A 24,301-nucleotide genomic window follows, 5' to 3' on the forward strand; every position below is an offset into this window, starting at 1 on the left:
TGGACCTGGAGAGCCCTGATGGAGGTCTGCATTTGCACTAACATGTCACCACCTGTGGCTTAAGTGCCAAGTTTGTCATCTGGGCAAACATCTGCAGATCCAGACAGGTTTCTAACAGTCAAGGGCATTCTGGGCACATTCTTCCTTCCTCAGTCACATCTCAATGTTTAGGGTTAAATTGTTAGGGAAGAGGAAAAGGGCTCCCAGGAAAGATCTCCATATTTTTAAGAGGGAGTTCTGGTATAAGTACGTTCCTGCAGGCCAGCTTCCCTCACTGTGCGACTGGGTGACTCAGCCTGAGGCATCTGAGGAGCTTCCTGTGCTGAGCGGGCTGGTGCTGTGGGCAGATGTGAGCATAGATGAGACTGTGGGAGGCTGCATTTGGAGTTGAGGCTGACTTTGATCTTACAGGAGCAGTCAGCAGTTCCAGCAGGAAGAAGCGGGTGCTGGTGTAGTTTGAGACTGGCTTTCCCCCTTCTTCCGAGCTACATTTTTTTTTTACTGACTTCCTGGGAGGAATAAAGGAAACATCTAGGACAGTGGTTCTCAATCTTCCTAATGCTGCTTCCCTTTAGTATAGTTGTGGTGACCCTCCAACCATAAAATTATTTTGTTGCTACTTCAAAACTAATTTTGCAATTCTTACCGTAATGTAAATGTGATCTGATATGCAGGATATCTGCTATGCAACCCTTGTGAAAGTGTCCTTTGACTCCCATCCCCACCCCCAAGGAGTCATAACCCGTGGGTTGAGAACCTATGATCTAAGACAATGTTCATGTAGTGCTGTGTCAGAGTTGTGGGGATAGTAGCACAGCATACAGTTATGAAGCCACAGCTCTCCAGGCTGGGTTTTTACATTTACTATAAGAACTGAAGAGGTCGCTTAGTTTGCCTTCTTGACAAGTCAGAAAGCAGGCTCCGTGAGCTTAGCTGCCTCATCCACATCACTCGGGTTGTGAACTAGCTCACCTTGTGACTGTGCAGCTGATCTCAGGTCACTACTCTGTAGGATGTAGACTGCAGGGCCGGGAATATAGCTCCGCAGAGGAACTCTGCCTAGCCCTAGACTCAATTCCTAGCCTCTAAAAAATTGTAGAATGCTGAAAAACGATCTTTCTGGCATGTGTGTAACTTGTGACTGAGTTAGTGGGTGGCAGTGAAGCTCCTACATGCTGTGAGTGTGTGACCCCGAGAGTTGCAGCTTGGGAGAGGTGTCCCTGCAGTGGAGAGGCATTATAGAACAGTTAAGTGGGCTTTGGCATCGGACAGGTCCAAGTAGTCCCTCTGGTCACTAGTTGTGACAGCATGGGGAAATTAACTTTTCTCACCAAACCCTAACTTCCTCATCTGTAAGGACAGCAACAGCATGCACCTTGTTGGATTGTTTTTAAGGTTGAATGAGTTACTGTACCCAGGCCTGACCAGCAGCAGGGTCTCAATAAGTGTTATCACCTGTAGTATATAATGGACTAGGTAAACATCTTTGACTGACCTTATCTGACCCGGAAGCCTAATTGCAGTATTTAAGTATTCTAGCAAAGAAAATGCATTGAAAATCAGAAGCAGTCAACTGAAAATAACCTTTAAATGCAAGCAAGTTAATAATTGATTATAATCAACTCATAAATATTGAGATGGTAAGCACTGGAAGTAGTGAGGGCTGCTGCTGTCCCTGCTCTGGCAGTTTACAGGAATGCCAGAGACAGGGTGCTGGCTTGCACATATTCTTGGCATAGTTAAACTCTCCTCTGAACTAAAGACACCTGAAGTCATCATATGGAACAGTGGAATTCAAGGCAGTATAGCTAGGGAGGAGATTGCCCAGTCATTGACTTTTTTTTTTAAAGGAAAACTAATAGGTGCATACATTATAAGAATTTCTTTTAATTATTCCTACATGTGCATGTCTGTGTGTGGGTATGTGCACTTATCTGTACTTTGCCTGTGGAATCCAGAAAAGGTCACTAGCTGCCTGCCTGGAACTGGAGTTACAAGCAGCTGTCAATCACTCCCTGATGTGGGTGCTAGGAGTGAACCTGGTCCTCTCCAAGAGCACAAAGCTCTTAACCATGGAGCCGTCTCTTCAGCCCAAAGAAGACTTCTTTTTTTTTTTTAAAGATTTATTTATTTATTATGTACACATTTCTTCTGTGCATGCTTGCATGCCAGAAGAGGGCACCAGATCTCATTACAGATGGCTGTGAGCCACCATGTGGTTGCTGGGAATTGAACTCAGGACCTCTGGAAGAGCAGTCGGTGATCTTAACCTCTGAGCCATCTCTCCAACCCCCAAAGAAGACTTCTTAAGAAATCTACACCACTCACAAATGTTGGTTGCGTGTTCGGACTTTAGCAAATGGGCAGTAAGATGGCCCAGGGTTTGTCACATAACTCTGCTAACCTGAGTTTGAGCTCCGGATCTCATGATGGAAGGAGAGAACCAACTCCTGAGATTTATCCTCAGATTTCCACACAGTGGAACATTCAATACACACATACATGTGCACACCAAAATAAAATAAAAGATGAAAAAGAGTTTAGTATGCTTTACTTAAGGTTAATTAGAAATTCACAATAATGAATTCTTTAGTTGGGTCTTTCTATGATATGGAAAACATCTAAGCCCAGTTCCAATGGAGAACATCTTTGGCCCTTAGAGGGGGCTTGTGATTGATGGACAGGGCTAGCTGTGGTCACATCTGTGTGTCTGTCTGTCAGGAACCAGGAAAGCGCTCTCAGCTCTGGAGGATGACAGGGTCGGGAATGCTGGCCCACGAGGGCTCTGCAGTTCCTCACAACCCCAACAAGCCCTCAGCCACACGCTCCATCGAGGGATCCGCCATCCTGGATATCGCTGGCCTGGCCGCTGTGACAGACAACAGGTAATCCGATGGGTAACTCACTAGTCAAGCTGATTGCCTTCAAATTCAGACCCAAGAAATTTCCCCCTCAAAAGTAGAGTTCTGTAAACCCTCCTGAGAATTTGTTTTTTATTTTGTATTTTTTTCTTTAATGGCTAATGCCTGTCAAATTCTCAGACATTATTTAATTTTAAAAATTATTGTGACAATATCCATACAGGTGTTAAAGATCAAATAATAAGATCTTTGATAGAAAATGAATATCTACTTTCCTGGGAATTCCAGTCTATCCTTGCTTCGTAGAACTGAAGTTTCTATTCTTAAGTATTTCTAATAATTTGTTGTCTTTCGAGAAGAATTAATTTGTCTACAGAGTTTATTCCAGGACATCCCAAGGCTATACAGAGAAACCCTGTCTCAAAACTCCAAAAAAATAAAAACAAAACCAAAAAACCCAACCAACCAAGCAAACAAACAAACCAAAACAATACTCTAGAGACATGTTTTTATGAGTAACTCTCTGGACAGTTTGCATGAGTTACATTAGTTTAAATACGTTACTTCATTTACCACGTATTAGTTTCTCCATAATATCAGTGTGTTTGTTTTCATTTGGTACTTTATAAATTTCCACAAATGTGTAAGTTAAGACCCAGAGTATTTAAAAATAGGACAGTAGAGACAGTAGTTGATTTAACTGTTCGGCAGATAGCTGCTCCCAGCTGCAAGATGGCTTCTCCCGTGAGACTCCCACACCTGGGTTGTGGCTCCCCATCCTGGTCTTTTGGCTTTCCTCATGTGAGGCTCAACTAGGATGCCCATCAGATTACGTGGCGGGATGCCCGAAGGCAGAGGGGCTGAGCCTCAGTTCCTCCTTAGGCTTTGACCCAGAGGATTCACTGTTTGTCTCCTTCCAGGTACGAGCCGCTGATGCTGAGAAAGCCAGACCGCAGGCGCAGCACAACACAGACATGGAGCTTCCGGGAAGGAAAATTGACCTGTGGCTTGCATGGGCTGGTTGTTCAGGTCAGTTGCTTTTGACACTGTCAGTCACAGCGCCCAAGGGTTGTACTTTCTTCAAAACAGAGTCTCCCCTATGTTATACATGATGATTTATCCACGGGGAAGAAGTAACCAGAGAGCATACTGCATTTTTGTTAAGGGTAGTCAAGAAACTTTGGTTGTGCATCTTTGTGTTGCTACATGGGAAATAGTCTTTTCTTTTTTTCTTTTAAAAGATTTATTTTTAGATATTTTCCTAATTGAAATAGATTCACATCACTTTCTCCTTCCCTTTCTCTGCCCCAGCTCCTTCCCTTAAATCCCTCTCATGCTCCCCCAACTTTCAAGTCGATTTTTTCTCTGATTATTGTTACATGTATATACACATATGTATGCCCACAAGTGTATATAAATGCAGCCCACTGAGTCCATTTTGGTTCTTTGTGTGCATTCCTTTTAGCGCTGACCACTCTGCACTGAATAACTGATATAGGTGTCTCATCCCTGGAGTGACCAGTTCTCCTCCCTGCAGTCATTTGTTGCCTAAAATTCTTTGTCTAGGGGTGGGACCCTCATAAAAAACTTGCCCCCTTCCGTGTTGGCATGCCCTGTTCCTGTCCTGTTTAAGCAGCCATTTCTAAGATTTTCACAGTAGGATTCATGGCTCTTATAATTCTTATATCTTCTGCTCCCACAGCTCCTTCATCCATGGCTCAAAATTTATTTTATTTTAACTGTGTGTATCTGTGCATATCTGTGTGTGGGTATGTGTACACCAGAATGCAGGCACCTGCAGAGTCAGAAGAGTCTGTCAGGTTCCTGGGAACTGGAGCTATAGGTGCTTGAATGGTACTCAGCGTGAGTGCTGGGAATTGAACTTGGATCCTCGGCAAGAGCAGCAAACTTTTTTAACCACTGAACTGTCCCTCCTGCTCTATAGGATGTGTTCTTGAAGGTGATAGACTGAGTGTGTTAGAAGCAGATGTCCTGAGTGATGACTTTTTTCTTCTTCTGTTCTTGGTGATTCTGAACTGTTTTTCCCTGGTAACATAAATTACCTATGTACTTTTTAAAAGAAGGTTATAAAAAAAGTATCTGTTAAAGGTCTAATGCTAAGATGGGTACTTAGATGGGTAAAGCGTGGGAGCTCATCATGAGCTGTGCATCATCATCCTACTCATCGTTGTGGTCCTCTTCCCCTCCTCCTCTATTGTAATTGCATCACTTTACCATTTTCATCCTTTAAACCTCCCATATCTTCCCCGTGCTCTCTTTCAAATTCACGCCTGTTAAATATGTGAGTCCATGCTTGTGTGTGTTACTTGTATGTATATGTTTTCAAGACTGACCATTTTGGTATTATATAACCAATTGGTATGTATACATGTTTTTGATTTTGCTTATTGCTATATTCTTAGTGGTATCAAAGTTAGTATTTTGTTGTAGCAACTAGCAGTCTAGACTGCTAGACGTTTTTATTTGTCCTCAAATCAGCCAGTCTGTGGCTTAATAAATTTCCAGGGACTTTATCAGGGATTGAGATTTCTGCCCTTTCTTTCTTTGGGTTGGGTATGGGCCCCTGCATCTGAGGTGCGCAGGTGGGAGGGAGAGCACCACAGTGACTGTGTGTGCAGGTCTGTCCACCGTGGGACTCACTCAGAGATCCACAGTGCAGCAGCAGGTCCTCAACAGCGAGTGTTTCTCTCCCTGGTGGAGTCAGGCTGTCCTCTCATATGGTGGTGTGTACAGCCCTAAGAAGCCTCTTCTGTTTGCTGAGATTTATTTTCTTTACCTCTGTGGCCCTGAGCTTTTCTCATCAAAGGCCAGCTGCTTACTTATGTGAAGCTCACATCTGGAGTGGATTTGGGATTTTCAATTAGCAATACAATTCAGACTTCTAGAGGCAAAAGAAGGCTTGCTATAATTGGTGGGTTCCGGGTCTGACCCTGACTTTACTTCTAGTTTTTTTTAAAAGCCCATGTAATTCCAATTTTCGTGGAGCATTTTCCTCCCGCCCAAATCCCTTTTTAATGTTTGTTGCTTCCTGTATCTGCCCACCACGTCTTTGCTGTGAATGTGTTTTAGTTAGGGAACTGGGTTTGTTTCATTCCTATGCTAAATACAGCGATAGAAGGCTTGCAAATAGTTTTTGACCTACCCTTTCCAGGTTATGTATATACTTTCTAAACTAACCCTTAAGAAAGGCTTTCCTTGTATTGAAGCCTGTCCTATATGCCTTTTTATTACTCGGTACTTAGAATGAACGAAGAAGGGTGGGCCTGGTGGTACCTACAACCCTGTCAGGAGATGATGAGTTTGAGGCTGCTCAGGCAACAGAGCAAGGCCCTGTTCTGAATACTAAAACAAAACAAAGAGAAAGAATTGGAATATTTCTTCTCTCTAGCTATAGTGTGTCCCCACGGGCCTCACCCTGTCAACCTGCATGTTTACGGGGAACGCAGCAGGATTATGACTTTTGCTAAATGTGTCCCAGTGCCATATGACAGTTGAGATGTGGCACCGACTTGGCTGTTTGGTCATCAGCCTGGGAAACTTTAGCTCTGGAGCTGGCATTTTAATTGGAAAGCTGAGTGATTAGTGATCAATTTATAATATTTAAGGTTTTTTTTTTGGCAACCCTCAATGATAATACTCAAAGAAACAAAACTGATTTGGGCTACTTAATAAACTTATTTTCAGTGACTGAGATTTATTATAAGGTAGAGTAAAAGCAATCCACTTTGTTTGTGGGGTTACCTCCTACTGTATGTGTGTGTAACCTGCCACATTAATGTAGTAAATGTACCTTGCCATTTTACACAGTCCTACCACTTTTTTAATCTGTTAGACTAACAAACTGACTTCCCAAAGGAGAATTCCAATTCATTTGTCTCCGGGTACTATGTTGAATTGTCCAAGTCTCTGCTATGACCTTTTCTTATACCTCTTTACTTTAATGTCTTTTAGGCCAAAGGAGGACTTTCCGGATTGTTTGATGGAGCTGAAGTTGTTCTTGGTCCTGACTCATCTGTTGAGCTGTTAGGACCAGTTCCACCAGAACAACAGTTTGTTAACCAAAAGATGAGGCCTGGTTCTGGAATGTTATCCATCAGAGTCATCCCAGATGGACCAACTCGAGCACTCCAGGTAAGAATTAGAAGGACTGAGAAAGCCGTGTCTTTTTCTTCCCAACCTCATGGTTAAATATTTATTAAGTGTCCTCATGCTGGATGTGGGCTGTGCTGTCCTCCTTTGTAAGAAAGGCCTGGGTCTCCATACCAGAGTTGTGTGGGAGCTGAAGTGGAAGTGAATGGAGATAGAAGGATAAACAAAGTCTGAAAAGGCTTAGGAATTAACCAGGCATGGAGGTGACTTCTCATACTCAGCATTCACGAGACTGAGGCAGCAGGACCACTTGAGTTCAAGGCCAGCCTAGGCTACATCAGAAGTGTAGCCTTCTTTTTTTGGCCGCCTAGACTCCTGAAATAACCACACAGAAACTGTATTAATTAAATCACTGCTTGGCCTATTAGCTCTAACTTTTTATTGGCTAGTTCTCACATCTTAACTTAACCCTTTTATTATTTTATATTTTACCATGAGGTTTGTGCCCTACCGGCAAGGTTCCAGATCTTTATCTTTGACTGCAGCTCCATGGCCTCTCTCTCACTCTGCCTCCTTTCTCTCAGCATTGTTTAGTGCCCGCCCCCTCCCCAACTACCTCTATTCTGCTCTGCGCAGGCCCAAGACAGTTTTTTAAATTAACCAATGATATTCAAAGCATACAGAGGGGAATCTCACATCACAGAAGAACTTTATCTCCAAACTGTCACGAGCCATTTCCCCCCCTAAAAATCATTACAGAAACCATCACCCTGGGGAGTCTGCAGAGAACCCCACACCCATAATTATGTTCTATTGAGAACCTGCCTCACACCCAATTAACTGCTAATCTGTTAGCGGAACCCGCCTCACATTCCAGCTATCCAGGGAACTAGGTGTGGCAACTCGTGACTTCTTGGCCTACCTCCCGGCCTATGTGACCTGGATCATTATATCTTTTGTTTGAGGAGCTCCTCACAGTTTTTTCATTAATGATAGATGCAGGGGCCCAATGACGGGAGTTAGTGTGGATCCTCACCTGAATAGCACACCATACAGAGGCTGTAAAGGCCGGCTCAACAGGGCATGGTGCCAGGTACGAGGAACACTCTCCACATGGCCTAAGACAGGGTGCCCTGTGGTCTGCTTACTTTAATCCTGCTAGATACCTTTTATTTGAGAAGCTCCAAGGAACTAATGCTAATCATCGGGCACCCCTCTGTTCCCAGGAGAGGTAAATTGCTTCACCATTCGAGAGGAGGGTTTCTACTTGTCTCAGTCCCTTCTCTTTTAAATCTGACACCAGGGTTGACTCTGACTTGGTGCCCTCCACTTAATAACTGCTTGCCTTTATATAAGAGAGGGGGAATATGTCACGAGCCATTTCCCCCCTAAAAATCATTACAGGGGAGTCTGCAGGGAACCTCACACCCATAATTATGTTCTATTGACAGAACCTGCCCCACACCCAATTAACTGCTAATCTGTTAGAGGAACCCGCCTCACATTCCAGCTATCCAGGGAACCAGGTGTGGCAACTTGTGACTTCCTGGCCTACCTGTCCAAATGTAACCTAGCCTACGTGACCTGGAACATGCGGCAAGAGTCCAGTTTCCCTACCCTTCAGGGGCTATATAAGCAGCAACCATGACCCTAATAAAGGGAGGCTTTGACAAATCTGCTTGGCCTCCTTCTTCTCTCTTAGCTCATTCCCTTCCAGGTAGCGCCCCTCCGAGACCCTGGAATAACTGATTGCAGGGTGGGTTACAAACCCCTAGACTGAGTAACCCACCCAACGCAATCGACACCAAACTATAAGAATTTAAATAGATAAGAAAAATACATAGTGGTATTCTCAATATAGTTAACTATTATACTAATATTTTGAATAATTGGTGTGTGACCCCTCATGAGAAGATGGGAGCTTTCCTAGCCAAACAAACAAGTACAGTGCTGTGTCATGGAGCGAGGGGTGAGGGGATGTAGGAGGGACTGGGGGTCTGAGGCTGATGGAGCTTCCTACAGGACAGAATACTCAAGCTGAGCACTACATTAGTCAAAAGAGTGAACCTGGGCAGAGGGCAAGGCAGAGGAGCTTTGCTCTGATGGGCATGCTCCCACAGAGGGGATTTGCTGAGCAGCTATTGGAACTAGTCAGCATTTCATCTGCTGAGCACGTGGCAGTGAGCGGTCTGGTTTCTGTTTTTTGGTTGTTTTTTTTTTTTTTTTTTTTTGAGACAGGGTTTCTCTGTGTAGCTTCAGTTATCCTGAAACATACTCTTCGACCAGGCTGGCCTTTAACCCAGAGATCTTCCTGCCTCTGCTACCTGAGAACTGAGATTAAAGGTATGTGCCACCACTGCCTGGCTATATGTATAGATATTACAAGGGGTTTATTCGAGTATCTTATAGGCCATGGCCTGATAATCCAATAGTAGTTGCCTCCTGCTGAGAAGACCAAGTCTGATAATTGTTCAGCCATGAGACTGTATGCATTCAATCTACATTGTAATCCTGAAGAAGTAGGGTCTAACACCAGCGAAAGAATGCCTCAGCAGTAGGATAGATGAACTTGCCAGCAAGAGTGAGGGCAAGGCCAAAAGAAAAACTTTCCTTAGCCCATGTCCTTTCATATAGGCTGCCACCAGGTGTGGCCCAGATTTAGGGTGGGACTCCCACCTTAAATGATTGAGTAGGAAATCAGGTGTGCCCCAATACTTAGGTTTTAGTTAATTCCAGATGTACTCAATTTGACAACCAATATTTGCCATCACAGTCATATAGTATTTGGGAAGCTGATTAGGGAACAGACTGGCCCGTGGCATATGGTAGAAATAAGACTAGAGACAGGATTAGGACCTGAGATTCATATTGAAGCTGGGATGTTTTGTTCAAGGCAGGCAGGAGTCAGGAGTTAGTATGAGGAGGATTTAGCTGTAATAAGTGCATTGGCTACAGTGTTGGAAAGACTGGAGGCAGAGAAAGTCTAGCTAAGAGCCTCCAGAGGCGTGATGATCGGAGATGGTGCCTTAGGTCAGGGTGAGCGTGTGAGGGGGAAGGAGAAAAGCTAATGCAAAGGAAGCTGATTGGTCAGTGACTGAGTGTGGGATGAGGCTTGAGGCAACCTGGCCTCCAGGTATCTGTTCTAGGTAGCAGGGAGGACAAGGGTCCATACCACTAAGCCAAATGCAGAGTAGACTTGAAGAAAACAAGTTATATTGGCACTTGCTGAGCTTAGGTAGCCTCATGATTCTATATGATGATGCCCAAAGCCATTGGGACTTCTGCTCTGAGACTTAAGGCAAGATGTATGCTGGAAATACAGAGTCATCAGTCAGAGTAATAGGGAGCTGAGGGAAATAAGACAGCGAGTGCTGTGTGAGCATTCTGATACAACGCATCATGCTCCACACCACGATCTGTAGTACTGCTTTACAGAAGGGTACTCATGGCAAAGCAGGCACACTGCAGAGACCTGCCTGTGCACACCGAGGCCTTCCCGCACTCTGTGAGGCCTGCTTGTTCTCTGTGAGGCCTGTCCTTGCTCTGTGGGGCCTACTTGTACTCTGTGGGGCCTACTTGTACTCTGTGGGGCCTGCCTGTTCTCTGTGGGGCCTGCCTGTGCTCTGTGGGGCCTGCCCGTGCTCTGTGAGGCCTGTCCTTGCTCTCTGAAGCACCCAAGGTGTTTAGCTGAATAGAGTGTTATCTAGATTCAGAATTGTACCTGCTTAATTATTGCCCAAATCTTTGCCTAGCAACCTGAGGAGTCATTAGCTTTCCATAGGTTTCCTAGGCATATAGTGAGTGACTCTTGACCTATAGTTGATATGGAAGTGTGAGCTCTCTTCTTGTTCTGTTTTGATTTCAGATAGCAGACTTCTGCCAGCGGAAAAGTGAGCGCTCATCATATGAAGTGGAGGAACTTCCTGTTACAGAGCAGGAGCTGCGGAAACTGAGGAATCCAGACACACAGCAGGAGCTGGAAGTAAGCTTCCCAGTTTGTTTAGCCCTATGTGCATGTGTGTGGGCATGATGCCACAGCATGTGTGAGGTCAGTGGGCAGCTCGTAGGAGCAGTTCTCTCCTTCCACCTTACCTACTGAACCACCTTGCCTCTTCAACCAGCAAGTTTTTAAAATGGTTGCAGATAAATTTTCTTGGTCATCAGTTCTGAGAATTTGCTCTGTGATTGTGTGAACACTGAGTGTGAGTGTGGGATGCTGTTTCATGTGTTTACTGTTAAACACGTGTGTTTATGTCATGTGAGTGATGTCTGGAGCTTACATGGAATCACAGAATAACAGATGTTGCTCATGTGAGATGACAAAAAGGAAGCTACATGGTCCAGATTTTCATAGTATTTAGAGAAAGGGAATTCGGATTTCCCGCCATCTCACTCAAGTCCTTGTTACTACATGGTCCAGATTTTCATAGTATTTAGAGAAAGGGAATCTGGATTTCCCACCATCTCACTCAAGTCCCTATTCCTTTCTCTTTGTTTGCATTTTGGGAGGAGATTGGTAAGTTTGAAACCAAGATGAGACGAGCGTGAGGAAGCATTCCTATTTGATGGTGTTGATGGTGTTTAATCAAATGCCTGTGCTGAGTTGAGCCATGTTGGGTGCTGTAGAAGTGTACAGAGTAGCCTGAGGAGTTCACATTCCAAACTGGGAGAGAGTCTAAAACAGTCACTCTGCTGTACTGCACAGCATCTATGTGTGCTGGGTGAGGGCTCCTCACGTCCCTCTGCCATTCTGACCTGGCTGAGGAATACTACAGTGGAAGGCTTCCGGGGAGATGAGGTCATTTGAGCCAGGTGCCTAGTGAGGCTCTTTAGTGCTTTTATGCTCTTCAGAGGTAAAGAGCAGGGATTGAAAACCAGCCCTGTCTGTGTTCTCTGGCTGTGAGCGCTCCTATCATTTCCTTTCAGGTGGTTGTGCGGTTAGAAGGTGGAATTGGTGTCTCTTTGATTAACAAAGTCCCAGAAGAATTGGTCTTTGCAAGCCTTACAGGAATCAACATCCACTACACCCAGCTGGCAGCTAGTCACATGCTTGAGCTCAGCATACAGGACGTGCAGGTACCAGGATGGAGTGCTCAGATCAAGTGTAATTACTTTCAATTATGTGTGTGTCTGTATGTGAATATGGACACCTGAGTGCTAGTGCCAAGGGAAGACAAAACTGCCCTAAAATCTGAAGTTAGAGCCAATTGTGAACCATTCAATATGGGTGCTGGAAAGCACAGCCAGGTCCTTTGCAAGAGCAGCAAGCAACTACTGTGCCACCTCTCCAGCCCCTGGAAGAAGTAGCTTGTGGTCTTCACGAGACTCGTTCTGGGAAACAGCTTCCACCTCAGAGTGTCTCACAAACTCTCTTTGTTTTTGAGATGGGCTCTTACTGTGTAGGTCCAGGCTGGCCTGGAGCTCACAAAGAGCTGTCTGCCTCTGCCTCGTGAGTGCCATCTTCAAAGGCATGGCCATTATGCCTGGTGACACAAATACAGACGAATTCCAGATATTCTAGCTGCTGACCTATAAATAATCTAGAGACTGATTGGGGTGGGAGGTGCTTGCACAGTGTATATGTGTAGGTCGGGACAAAGTCAGTTCCCTCCTCCCTCCTTTACCTGGACTCCAGGACTTGAACTTGCATTGTCGGGCCATGTGACCAGCCTCAGGTTTCCCTTATCATATTGGAAAAAAGGGACAGAGTCATGTAGCCATCTCCTGGAGGAGATGGGGGTCATCGTAGGGATCAACAACACGGTCTGACTTCTACTTCCAGGCAAGATGGAATAACTGAGACTGGCTTCGAGATAAGCCCTAAGTCCACATAAAATAACAGCAGCTTCAGGACACTGAAAATCAGACCACAATGGACAGTAACCCATGAAAGATGGAAAATAAGAGAGGTGAACCTTATGACTGAATCAGCTTGAGAACTTTCCAGGCTGTGGTGCTGAGAAAGGAGGCAAGAACAGGCCAGCAGTGTGGAAGCATAGAGAAGACAGCTGAGCATCCACAGGGACTGACAGCTCAGTAGACAGTGGTGTACCTGTGTGGAGAGGGCTGAGGTTTCGCAGAGTGCCAGTCTCTCATCCAGGAAGATCTGAGGGAGCAGAGTGAGAACTGCACTGGAAACCCCAGAACAGTCTCAACTCTCCATGGTCTATTGGCCCCCTATTGAATGCTACTCTGACCCGGTCTTGAAAATCATGAGTGGAAAATCTGGACGGATCCCAGGAAGTTGACTATGTCCCCAGCAAGCCTTATGATGTATTGGAGTGCAAACATGTCCATCACTCAACAAGGCAAAGCTGACAGGCTCACATCCTGTCAGCAGCTGCCGTGTGTGTCGCTGAGCAGAGCAGCACACTGAGGGTGAGCGTGCTTTCAGGGTGGACCCAGCACTAGCACAGTCATTGGAACATAGTAAAACTCTTATGGGAACTTCGGAAAATCCAGTAGCGACCCAGAAAACAAAAACTTGACTTTAAGAAGTGAAAATTTCAATGGATGTATATAACACACAAGCTGGATGGGGACTCCATGTGACCTTCCATGCCCATGGGCTCCTTATCTGTGCTAAACTTATACAGGTTTTTCTCCATATCAGTGTTTCCTAAACAAAGAATAACAACTGATTCCATACCACTTACATTGTATGAGGCACTGCAAGCCATTTACAGACTGTAAAGAATGCAGGAGGCTGTGTGTAGCTGTGTGAAAATACCACACTGCTTTATAGGATAGAGCATTCATGGTTTTAGCATACAGGGCATCTTGGGACCAACTCCCTGCCACTATGAGACATCATAGTCAGGTTATGCAAAGCCAGTAGTAAAGTGAATCATGGCTAAAAATATTATATACAAAGGAACAAAGATAAGATGACAGCTGGGTGGTAGTGGTGCACACCTTTAATCTGAGCACTTGAGAAGCAGAGGCAGGTGATTCTCTGTCAGTTCGAGGCCAGCCTGGTCTACTGAGTGAATCCCAGGACAGGCTCCAAAGCTACAGAGAAACCCTGCCTTGAAAAACAACAAACAGAAAATGACAAAGATAATAACAACAAATTTCTTGCTGAGAAAAATGCAAGTGAAAAGATGGTCAGCAATGTCTTGAAGTATTGAAAAGGGGGCAAAAAGCTGTCATTCTAGAAACCTCCTCCCCGAAGAAGTAGCTTTCAAAAATCAGGGTGCCTCCGGCAGTGTTCTGTGCCAGTGAGGAGAGCATGACTGCAGCAGCGTCCATGGAAGAAAGCATTTGCTTGGGGCAGTCATTGCCATCATGTGACACACAGGCAGATATGACAGTGGAGAAGTAGTCGAGGGTTTTATATCCTGATCCTCAGGCATCAGGCAGATAGTGAGACTGGGCCTGGGTGGGCTTTTAAAACCACAAAACCCATCCTCAGTGACACACCTCCTCCAACAAGGCCACACCTCCTAACCCTTCCCTAGGCAAGGACCTATGGGGATCATTTTCATCCTAACCAGCTCAAAGGGTGAAGTGAAGATGCTCTTAGACATAGAAACAGTGAAGGGTTTATCACCAACCACAACCTCCAAATGCATCAGAGCACATTACTCAGCAGACAGAAATAGGTGCTGATGGGATTTGAATCAACACCAACTAGAGGAGAAAACCTCAAATGGTGACATGAAAAACATGGCAAACTAGGCTTCTCAAGGTAGTCTCCTAAGGAGGTGTAGTGGCTTCAACTACATCTATCTCTAGTTGCTGTCTATATCACATATCAGTGTAGAATGTTTAACAGCAGTGGTGAAGTCTGCAGGGAAGAGATGGCGGTGCAGCACTTTAGTACAAGTGGTGGACCAACACACTGACTTAAATACTGCAAACCTCCCAAAATAATAATAGTTGCATGTAATCAATAAAGTGAAATAATTGCTTAGTGGAAATAAGAGAAAGCAGAAATAGGGAAGATAACATGTGGGATGGATAGCAAGCCATAGCATGATGGCAGACAAAAGCTTAATGTTGCCAATTTATTGTCAGTGCAATCAAATCAGAGATAGTCAGATTGCATAAAAATGCAAGATCCAATTGCCACCCACAAGAAACATACAATAGTACGACCTATAATCAACACAGAGGCTGAGGCAGGAGGATTGTGTGTTCAGGGTCAGCATGTGCTAGCAGTGAGACCCTGTGGCCAACCCCCATCCCCACCTGTTCATTAGAAAGACACAAATAGGTTAAAAGGACCTAAGGGAGGGGGAGCACTACACTTTTAACTAGTCTCAAGGAAGGAAATTGGAGTCACACTGATTAATGTCAGAACAAAGAAGATTAGCAGAGATAAAGAAGGTAATTTCCTAATGATAGGAGAATTAATTAATCAGGAGGACATGACACATGTGCACACTGATCTGCCTAATCACAGACTCCAGCCTTCTGACATTGTGACACCATGTCATCTCCAGAGCCTCACTGAGAACTGTGCTGTTGAGTTACAGAGAAAGAAACCGCAAAAAGGAAAAAGAGAAATTGCAGAACGTTTTCATAAGTCTACAGTTTCATGTCGTGCTGCGTTTGCAGCTGTTCTGGGCTGTACATGGCTCAGAATCTGAGGATTGGACACCTGATTAGAACTATAAAATAAGTAGACAAGAGCTTGGGAGATGACTTGGTCGATAAAGATGTTTGCTATTGAGAACAGACTTCCACGAGGTGTCTCTGACCTACATACACATACACGCCAATTAGTTGTGTACTCAGTCTGGTGTATGCAGTGGTGAACAAGAGACCTGTCTCAAACAAGGCATGAACTGACCGCTCCCCCCGCCCCAGGCTATTCCCTGACCTCCACACATACGACCACACAAATATACCATACACACCTACATACATACACAGGCACAAGGTTTAAAAAAAATTGAAGGAATGCAGTAAATATAAACAGCAAGGGGAAAAAACACTAAATGATTGAAATACATGAACTAGAATCTATGATAATGGTAGAAAAAAATTAGTAAAATCAAACATTGTCTTTGAGGGCTGGAGAGACAGCTCAGCCTTCAGAACTTGCAGAGGAGCAAGGTCTCTGCTCTCTCCTGTCTTCAAGGAGTTTGGAATGAGGGAGAAACATCAATAGTGCATCATTCTGGCCTTGGTCAGCTTGAGTACTGGCTGCTCTTCACTTCTCCACCAATAAGCTAGGGACAGTGTGCTGAGGCCTGCACCTAGGAGTCATGGCTATGGTGACCAGGATAGTGGTAGGCACTGCAGGTTGTAATACATTGTGGTGACTAGTTTTGGATATGACAGGTCTATTCACCTGATGCATTAAGAATTTTTTTTTAATTTTGAAATTTCTTTTTAATTGTCAAATAAATTGTATTTATTTATTGTGTCAAATATGAAGTTTTAAATATTTATATATTATACAGTAGCTATATTGAGCTAACTTCTTTGTCTTCACCCACCTAAAAAATATTAATTCCCTTTGTTATTTCTATTCTTATTGTGTTATTGTCAACAAAATTTTTATTTATTTTGTGCATTTATATGTGTGTATGGCACAGTGTGTGTGTGTGTGTAGATACTGGAGATTAAACGTAAGTCAGCAAACAGCTATCTGCTGAGCCATCTCTCTGGACATATTATTTTTGAGACGGGTTCACTGTGTTCTCGGTTCTCTTGCCTCCCCTTTCCTAGAGCTGGGATTATGGGTATGTACCATATTGCCCATCATCATCACCACTGGTCTTGGATGAGAATGTGTGTGTGCTGTTGCTGTGAGGTGGCAGATTGGCCAGGAGACTCTGAGTAGCCTACATAGTATAGACACCAGCCCAAGGGAACAAGTGACAACTAAGCAGCTTGTCTTGTTTTTGTTTTGCTGGCCTTTTCTGCCCCAGGTGGACAACCAACTCATTGGTACTACTCAGCCCTTCATGCTCTATGTGACCCCCCTGAGCAATGAGAATGAGGTCATTGAGACAGGCCCTGCTGTGCAAGTCAATGCGGTGAAGTTCCCCAGTAAGAGTGCGCTGACCAACATCTACAAGGTGGGCTGGCAGGGAGGCTGGGGGCGATGGCATGTAGAGGCACACTTGCTGTCTCACAGCGAGGTTACAGGGCAAGCCACAGCACAGTGTGTGCACAAAGGTGGCTCTCAGGGCCGAGCCACGAGGAAAATGTTAGGAGCACCTTTTCATGGCACTCTTTATCGATAACTTAGTCGTGGTTTCAGTGCCCTTGGAGCTGAACCTTGGGTCATACTGAACCCGCTGAGGCCAGGGTCTCCATTCCTAAGGGAAGCAGTGCCTTGTAGGCCACTGCGATCAGGGACCGAGTAGTCTGGAGGTACTTCCGAAGCAGTGTGAGAGGTCTGACCTTGGAACAGGCAGCATGCCATATAAACTGCTATGCTTGGACTTGCGCAGAGAGGTAAAAAGAAGAGCTCTCTCTGAGCTAGGCAGAGGCCAGCTGTGATAGCAGAAAGCTGCAAAAGTAGGAGCCCTCTTTCTGGTCCTTTGTCACCAGGGCTGATGGGACCAAGCATAAAGGTGGCAAAGTATCCACTGAACACCAGACTTCTGTTCACTGTAACAAGACAAAGAGAGGTGAGCTACATGTGGTTTGTCATTAACTCACACAGGTAAAGAAGCCATGAGCCAGGATCTTGATTTGCTGTCCAAGCTGATCTGCAACTCCTGAGCTCAAGCAAACCTCAGCCTGCCTTAGTAGCTGGCACTGTGTTGTCACTGTGCCTGCCACACTGGATCTGCTTACTGACTCAAAGAAAAGCTGCTTTAGCTCTTGCCTAAAACCAGACTTTCTTCCTCTTTAGCATCTCATGGTCACAGCCCAGAGGTTCACAGTACAAATCGAGGAGAAACTGCTGCTCAAGCTACTGAGTTTCTTTGGCTACGACCAGGCAGAATCAGGTAAAGCTGTACACTCTACACTTTTGCCTGAGATTGTCTCCGCCTACCACACTGGCTGCCTCCTAGCCTGAGCTAGCAGGCTCAGATTTGCAGTTCTGCAGCTCCCTTCCAAAACTGCTTGTGTCTGAGGATCGCCGAGTTAGGTCCACAAACTAGGCAGCCCCGAGGGAGTCATAGGATCCCCGAGGGGGTCAGGGTTTCCTGGAGTGTCTAGCAGCTGGCTAGGAAGCAGTACACCCTCCTCTGCACTTGCAGGTTCTGTTCCTCGGCTCTCTCATAACAGAATGATGACAGTCATTTAGCGGGCCACTTGGTTTATGAAACCAGCTCAGGGCCAAGGTTCAGAAATGACTTTTTGGCGGTGGCTTTGGTTTAGTTTGAAAAACAAAAACTGGCTAACCTCACTTGTTGGCTTTTGACATCTGCACCCCTGTGCCTTAATGCTATTACAAAGGTTTCTTGTTGCTGTCCTCTGGTCTTTGGAAAGGGGTCAGATCACTATCAGAAAGAGGACATTTCCTGCAGAGCTGGGAGAGTTCAGCGCTTGTCACCTCTTTCTCCTGCCTTTCCTTAGGGCTACAGCTGAGAAAGGAGCCAATGGTGCATACTTTTCAAAAGACTGTGTGTGTGTGTGTGTGTGTGTGTGTGTGTGTGCGCGTGTGCATGCGTGTGTGCCCGTGCACACGTTTGCCTACCCTGTGTGTGCAGATGCCTGTGGAGGCCAGAAGAGGGGCTCAGATCCCCTGAAACTAGAGTCATAGGTCCTTGTGATCTGACCAATATGGCTGCTGGGAAGTGAACTCAGGTCCTCTAGAAAAGCAGCAAGCTCTCTCAACTGTTAAATCATCTTTCCAGCCATTTGGCCAGCTTTTATTCTGTTTGTTTTGAGATAGTCTGTCTCTGTAGTTCATGCTCAAGCTCACAATCTCCCATGCCTTCACCTTTTAAAACTTAAACTGAAGAAATGATGGTAAAGAGGCTTTTGTTCTTGTCTTTGTCTGCCATGTTGGCTAGAGGGAACATGTACATACAGACCCAAAATGTGACAACAGTATTTTTCTATTTTTATTCTAGATTTAGAGATCAGCTTTAAATCTTCAGCACCACAAATAAATAGAATGAAGCTTTAAGAATATTTAATTGGTCTAGGGATTTTACTCAGTGGTACAACATGTAGGTAGCTTGTATGAGGCACTGTGCTGAGTCCTTGGGCCTCAAAAAGAAATAAAGTAAAGACAGAGACAAGCATTTCAGAGGAAGAACAAGGCCCCGTCTGTCTAGTGCTGTGCTTTCAGCTTTGGTCTGAGCCCAGTTTGTTAGGAGTCCCATATCCCCCTATGTGCCCAGCAGCCAGGCAAGCAGGCAGCATTCTATCTGGTTCCTTCCCAGGAAAATTCACTTCAGGTTTCATGAGTCACACTTTTCTTGTGTTCTTGTAAGTTCCTCTTGGAACTCTCCTACAGCACTGCACAGAGGACTCAGGCTTTTGTAAAGACCTTACCAGCCTTCCATTGCTTGTCCTCCATTTTCAGTAACCAGTTCTGTTTCCTGGGTGTGGAAGGCAGGTGTCCTTTGGAACATCCTTCGGCTTTGAGTAGAGTGATGGCAGCTTTGACTGGAAATGTGCTGAGTAGCTGTGAGCATTTTCTCTGGTTTGCCTCTGGAGACACAGGAAGCCGAGGGAACCCTGCTGCCTGAGTGGGTGCTCTGCATCCTCCCATGCAAAGAGTGCCTTGCGGTTCCAGCCCATGTTCCTCCCTCATACTCAGGGGCTGACCAATAAAATTCTGCCTTGACTATCCTGCTCCCGAGGCTTGCACTGCTGGGGAGGATGCTACTGTGGAGGCAGCTGTCCCAGCATCTTGTCAGGAATGTTTTCTTCATAGCATTGCTTCTGTTGAGAGTGTCCTCTTTGGTTCAGCTACTCTGCACTCTAGATTTATATGGCTTGGATCATAAGTACTAGTAATGACAATAATTCTGGAAAGTCCATGGCCAGCAAATGAACCTGTGACCTTTGACTTTTCAAGATCCTGTGTGCTAGGTGGCACAGAATCATAGGTTAACAGATGAAGCTAACCTAATCAAATTTACATTCGATAACCCATATACAACCTGCTTTTATATATAGAAATAGCAACTGGATACTGTTTGCGATGCAGAGCCCAAAAAAACTAGGAAAGTGAGATGGTGGCTGTTTGTGTGGGCTTTTATGTGAGGTCACACAGGTTTGAGTCATGATGCCAACAGCTTTTGGTTTTGTTTTTTCCTTTTTCCTTTGGACCAGAGGTTGAAAAATATGATGAAAACCTCCATGAAAAGACAGTGGAGCAGGGGGGAACCCCAACTCGATACTACTTCGAGAATCTTAAGATCAGCATCCCCCAGATCAAGCTGAGTGTGTTCACTTCCAACAAGCTGCCGCTGGACCTTAAGGTGAGCCAATGCTGGTGCACTCTCGGAGGAGTGCGTGTTGACCGGTCACTTTCCTTGTCTGGAATTAGCATCCCTGGCACTCGTTTTGTACCTTTCCTTTACAGGTGTTCATTAACTGGGGTAAGAATCATTTTGCCTGATGTTTGCATATAATGTTGCTGAAAATGAAGGCATTACTGAAAGGATGAAGCAGGAAGATCTAACACTCATCTGCCCTTTGTAAAGCTCTAAGCTTACCTCAGAGCAGTAGAAACTTCGTCCTTGGGCTTGGTCCAAGTTGTAACTGTGACCAAGACCGTCTTTCTCTTGACCCATCGCCCAGGTCTCTCTTGCTTTTTTCTAAGCATCTATTTCTACTGTGATGGCCGTCAGATGGAAGGTCAGCCATCTTCAAGGGAGACTTAGCTATCAGCCTGCTGGGCCGTGGCCTTGTACAGCTTCAGGACATAATCCTCCTACCAACCGTCTTGATCCATAGCTGATGGTTACAGCCTCAACGCCACCTTCATTTTTAGTGGCAAAGCATATTTGAAGGAAAGTAGTGGGCTGACATTCAAATCCAAGTCTACATCATGTCTGAGTTCCCCACTGCACTGTACTGACCCCCTGGGACCTAGACGAGGATGTTGTTAGACTGTGTCTCCTCAGTGGTACCTTTGCTTAGTAAGTCGGGAAGCTGAAGTTCTCTGTTTTGTTTCTTCATCCTGTATAGTAGTAAGGTGATGCTTACTACTATACAGGAATGGGGCAGGTACTGTTAAAATGCCTTTCCTTTTTTTGATGCTGAATCTGCCTGCTCAGGTTGGCAGCCATTGCTTCTGGTTCTTCCTTGTGATGCCCTTGAAGATGGTTGTCCAAGCCTCCCTCCCTCCACTGTGCGTCAGTGGCCACGTTGGTCTGTGCTGCTTCTCTCAGGAGATGCATGACGGCTGCAGTGTCTCCACAGAGGAACATCTAGATAGCTGAAAAAGTTGTAAGCCTGCAGTGTTGGGTTCAGATGCCCATGCAGGTTAGGCTGCAGGCTCTGCCTGGTAGTGCAAGGGGCCTTCAACCCAGAGCACAGTTCCATGAGGAGGGGCAGCACGGCCCACTGCAGCCGTCACCACTGTGGCTGGGGATTGTGAGCCCAGCACTGCCCAATGCTCAGGTTTTTAAGGAGAAGCTTGAAATTTGCATTTTTGGTTTTTAAATGTTGGCAGTCAGTTCACATTTAAATAAATAACAACAAAAAGCCTCGTGGGCCTGACAGAACACATGTGTGGGCCTCATGTGCCACAGCCTGCCAACTCCCAGCTTCTAAAATAGACAGACCTGCAGGTGATGAGGCAGCTGTCTGCTCAGCCTCAGATTCTAGAAGAGGCTGGGATAGGGTGATGCCTTCAGCAAATTCAGGCAGGGAAGGGCCAGCCCAGTTCAGGGGCAGCGTCCTGGGAATAGTGGCACAGTACCCTTCTCCTCTCACTGCCCCGCTGCTTAATCTGCCCCAAAGTGTTTCCCAGGAGGCTGGAGATGCTTATAATTAGCCAGGGAGCGAGGGGAAAACCATGGGAAAACTACTGTCTTGCTAATATCCACAAGTATCCACTTGACTTTTGTGACCCTTGGAATGGGTTTGTTTGATAAAGTCTGTTCCCCCAGAACACTTGGCTCTCACCCAGCAAACCAATGCTAAGCATTTCCTGCAAGTGGAAGACTTCTTGATTTAAAATCGTCTCGTTAAAGAGCACAGACCCCCAGCATTCCTTTCAGAGTGCTCCCAGCAGAGTGCCTGGTCCCCAGACCTGTGGTACCGATGCCATGTGTGCTCTGCACCCTTGTGGTTCTGTTGCCATGCGTTCTCTGCAGTCCTGGGTAGTGTTGTCATGTGCCTCTGCAGTCTTGTGGTCCTCTTGCCGTGTATGCACTGCAGTCCTGGGGTTCCGATGCCATGCGTTCTCTGCAGTCCTGGGGTTCCGATGCCATGCCTCCTCTGCAGTCCTGGGGTTCCAATGCCATGTATGCTCTGCAGCTCTACAGGTGCTATGTGTGCTCTGCTGAGGTGAGCTCAGCCCTTCATGTTGACTGTCTTCTTGGCATTCTATTAGAGGACTGTTTTCAGAGTACTATTATGCAGACACCATGGCATACCTGTGTTTCAGGCAGGGTGTTGGGATTGGGAGTTGAGCTCTGGACTTGTAGAAGTCACCGTTGTTACCATACCTTGAGAGTTCTTCCTGGAGTTTGGGACTCCTAAGATAATACCATTTATTCAGTCTTCTAACAGAGTAACAGCCCTTTATTAGGAGCTCTTAGGAAGGGCAGTATGCTCTTTCTGATGAATATGGAATCACTAAACACACGTGCTTAGGAAATGAAGCCCTTCTCTATGAAGAGCAGCCACAGGGGTCTGACTCAAAGGTAAGCCTGTCTTAGAACTGAAGGAACAATTGCCTCCATTCTCTGGATTCCCAGGCAGGAGTGAGGCTGTCAGAAATCTCAGAGGGGGGGCCTTTCCAGGTTTACACTGAGGGACATTGTTGCTAGATACAGTGTCTGTCTGGTGACTCAGACCTGTCTACATCTGCTATCTTCGTTGGATTCATGACTGACAAGAAGGGAAGCTAGTATTCCATTTCATGGAGTCAAGAACACGGCTTCTCCTCCTTTCTCTTCGTGCTTTGTATGGAGTTTGTATGTTAGTGATATCGTGGTCATTTGAAAAACCAGGTAGCTTTTATATGGGGGTTTCCCCCAACTCTGTTAAAGATCAAAAGATACCAGGGGGGTCTTTAAAAGTTTTCAGACCGTGCCTACAGCAGGCTTTTCCCATTTAGAGCATTGGGGTATAACAAAAGAAGGACCTTAATTGAGCAATCTAGTTTGGAAGAAAACCCACACTTTAATGGTCAGAGAGAGAGCGGGTGGGGGTAAGGGGGGATTTCAAACAAAGACACTATTTAAAAAGCCTAAAACTGTCTTCTGAAAGGCTTGAAATAATTTGTTGGGAAACTTCAGACCCTTTACTTTTTCCCTCCCCTCCCTAAATAAAAACCAGATTTGTTAAAAGGAAAAAGATCCAGTATTGTTAATTGTGTTTCAGAAAGTGCCAGAGAGGGAAGTAGCCCCATAGCTTTAAACACTGTCCCCAAAGGGAAATCGGCAAATACCCTGCTTCACATAAACAGTCTCAATGTGCCATAAATAAACCTTTAGAGAATGAATTCCAGACAGTTTTGTTTAGTGTGGGATAAACTAAGAAAGGAAAGGACAAGGCCCAGGGCCTAGCTGTGATCTGAGGCCTAGTGGACAGGTATTTCTTCTTTCAACTTGGCGCCCGTCTCTGGAAGGCTTCAGCCGTTTTGTCTGGGAGGTGGGAGTGGGCAGTTTTCTATTTTATTAAGAACTTATGAGCACAGGGTTGCCTTCTCCAGAATCCATTTTACAACAGGAAACTGCTACTTGAGTAACTAAGTGTCCGTGCCACGTCCTACTGTATGTGACCAGTCACTGGGTCCCTTTCGAGGGAGCAATTATACCAACAGGCTGGCCCTGTGCTTTTGCAAACAAGGGACCCAGGCAGTAAATGACTAAGTGAAGACAGTTTCATTCCACTTCCCTGATTCCAGGATGGATGGTACCTGTTGTGAGGCCTTGGCAGCTTGGTAGAGGTCAAAGGGACCTGTAGCAGAGTACCAGTCTTTTTTAATGTTAGGTCTCAATGAGGAAGTTTCACTTCTTGCTTTGTTTCTAAGCTTTCTACCTTAAGCTTTTGTTTAAGGCTTCCCCATCTCTGAGAAGAAAGTAAAACTCACAGCATCGGTGAGACCGTGTGCCCAGCGTCAGTCCCCATCACACTCACAGCATCAGTGAGACGGTGTGCCCACGTGTTAGTCCCTGACCTTGGCCTGAAGCTGGTAATGAAGGAGTTAAGCTAACTGTCTGTTTTCTTTGTCAGTGAAATGGGGGAAACTTCAATACAGTCCCTTTGTGCCTACTTAC

General features: G+C 45.4%; 1 protein-coding gene across 5 annotated transcripts in view; it reads left to right on the forward strand.

Annotated features, from left to right (window-relative positions):
* Positions 1-24,301, forward strand: part of Vps13d (vacuolar protein sorting 13 homolog D) — a 221,120-nt gene that overhangs the window by 120,957 nt on the left and 75,862 nt on the right. For 4 of the 5 annotated variants that reach the window (XM_050153110.1, XM_050153113.1, XM_050153111.1 and 1 more), the window contains 8 exons: positions 2,722-2,885; positions 3,782-3,890; positions 6,834-7,013; positions 10,837-10,953; positions 11,898-12,047; positions 16,856-17,005; positions 17,791-17,887; positions 20,175-20,323. In XM_050153110.1, coding sequence (XP_050009067.1) covers positions 2,722-2,885; positions 3,782-3,890; positions 6,834-7,013; positions 10,837-10,953; positions 11,898-12,047; positions 16,856-17,005; positions 17,791-17,887; positions 20,175-20,323 — 1,116 coding nt within the window. The remainder of the gene's footprint in view (positions 1-2,721; positions 2,886-3,781; positions 3,891-6,833; positions 7,014-10,836; positions 10,954-11,897; positions 12,048-16,855; positions 17,006-17,790; positions 17,888-20,174; positions 20,324-24,301) is intronic. The other variant, XM_050153115.1, reaches the window with a different exon arrangement.

This window comes from Alexandromys fortis, unplaced genomic scaffold (genome assembly GCF_014885135.2).
Source record: "Alexandromys fortis isolate MF-2015 unplaced genomic scaffold, M_Fortis_MF-2015_v1.1 scaffold_88, whole genome shotgun sequence".
Taxonomy (NCBI): Eukaryota; Metazoa; Chordata; class Mammalia; order Rodentia; family Cricetidae; genus Alexandromys; species Alexandromys fortis.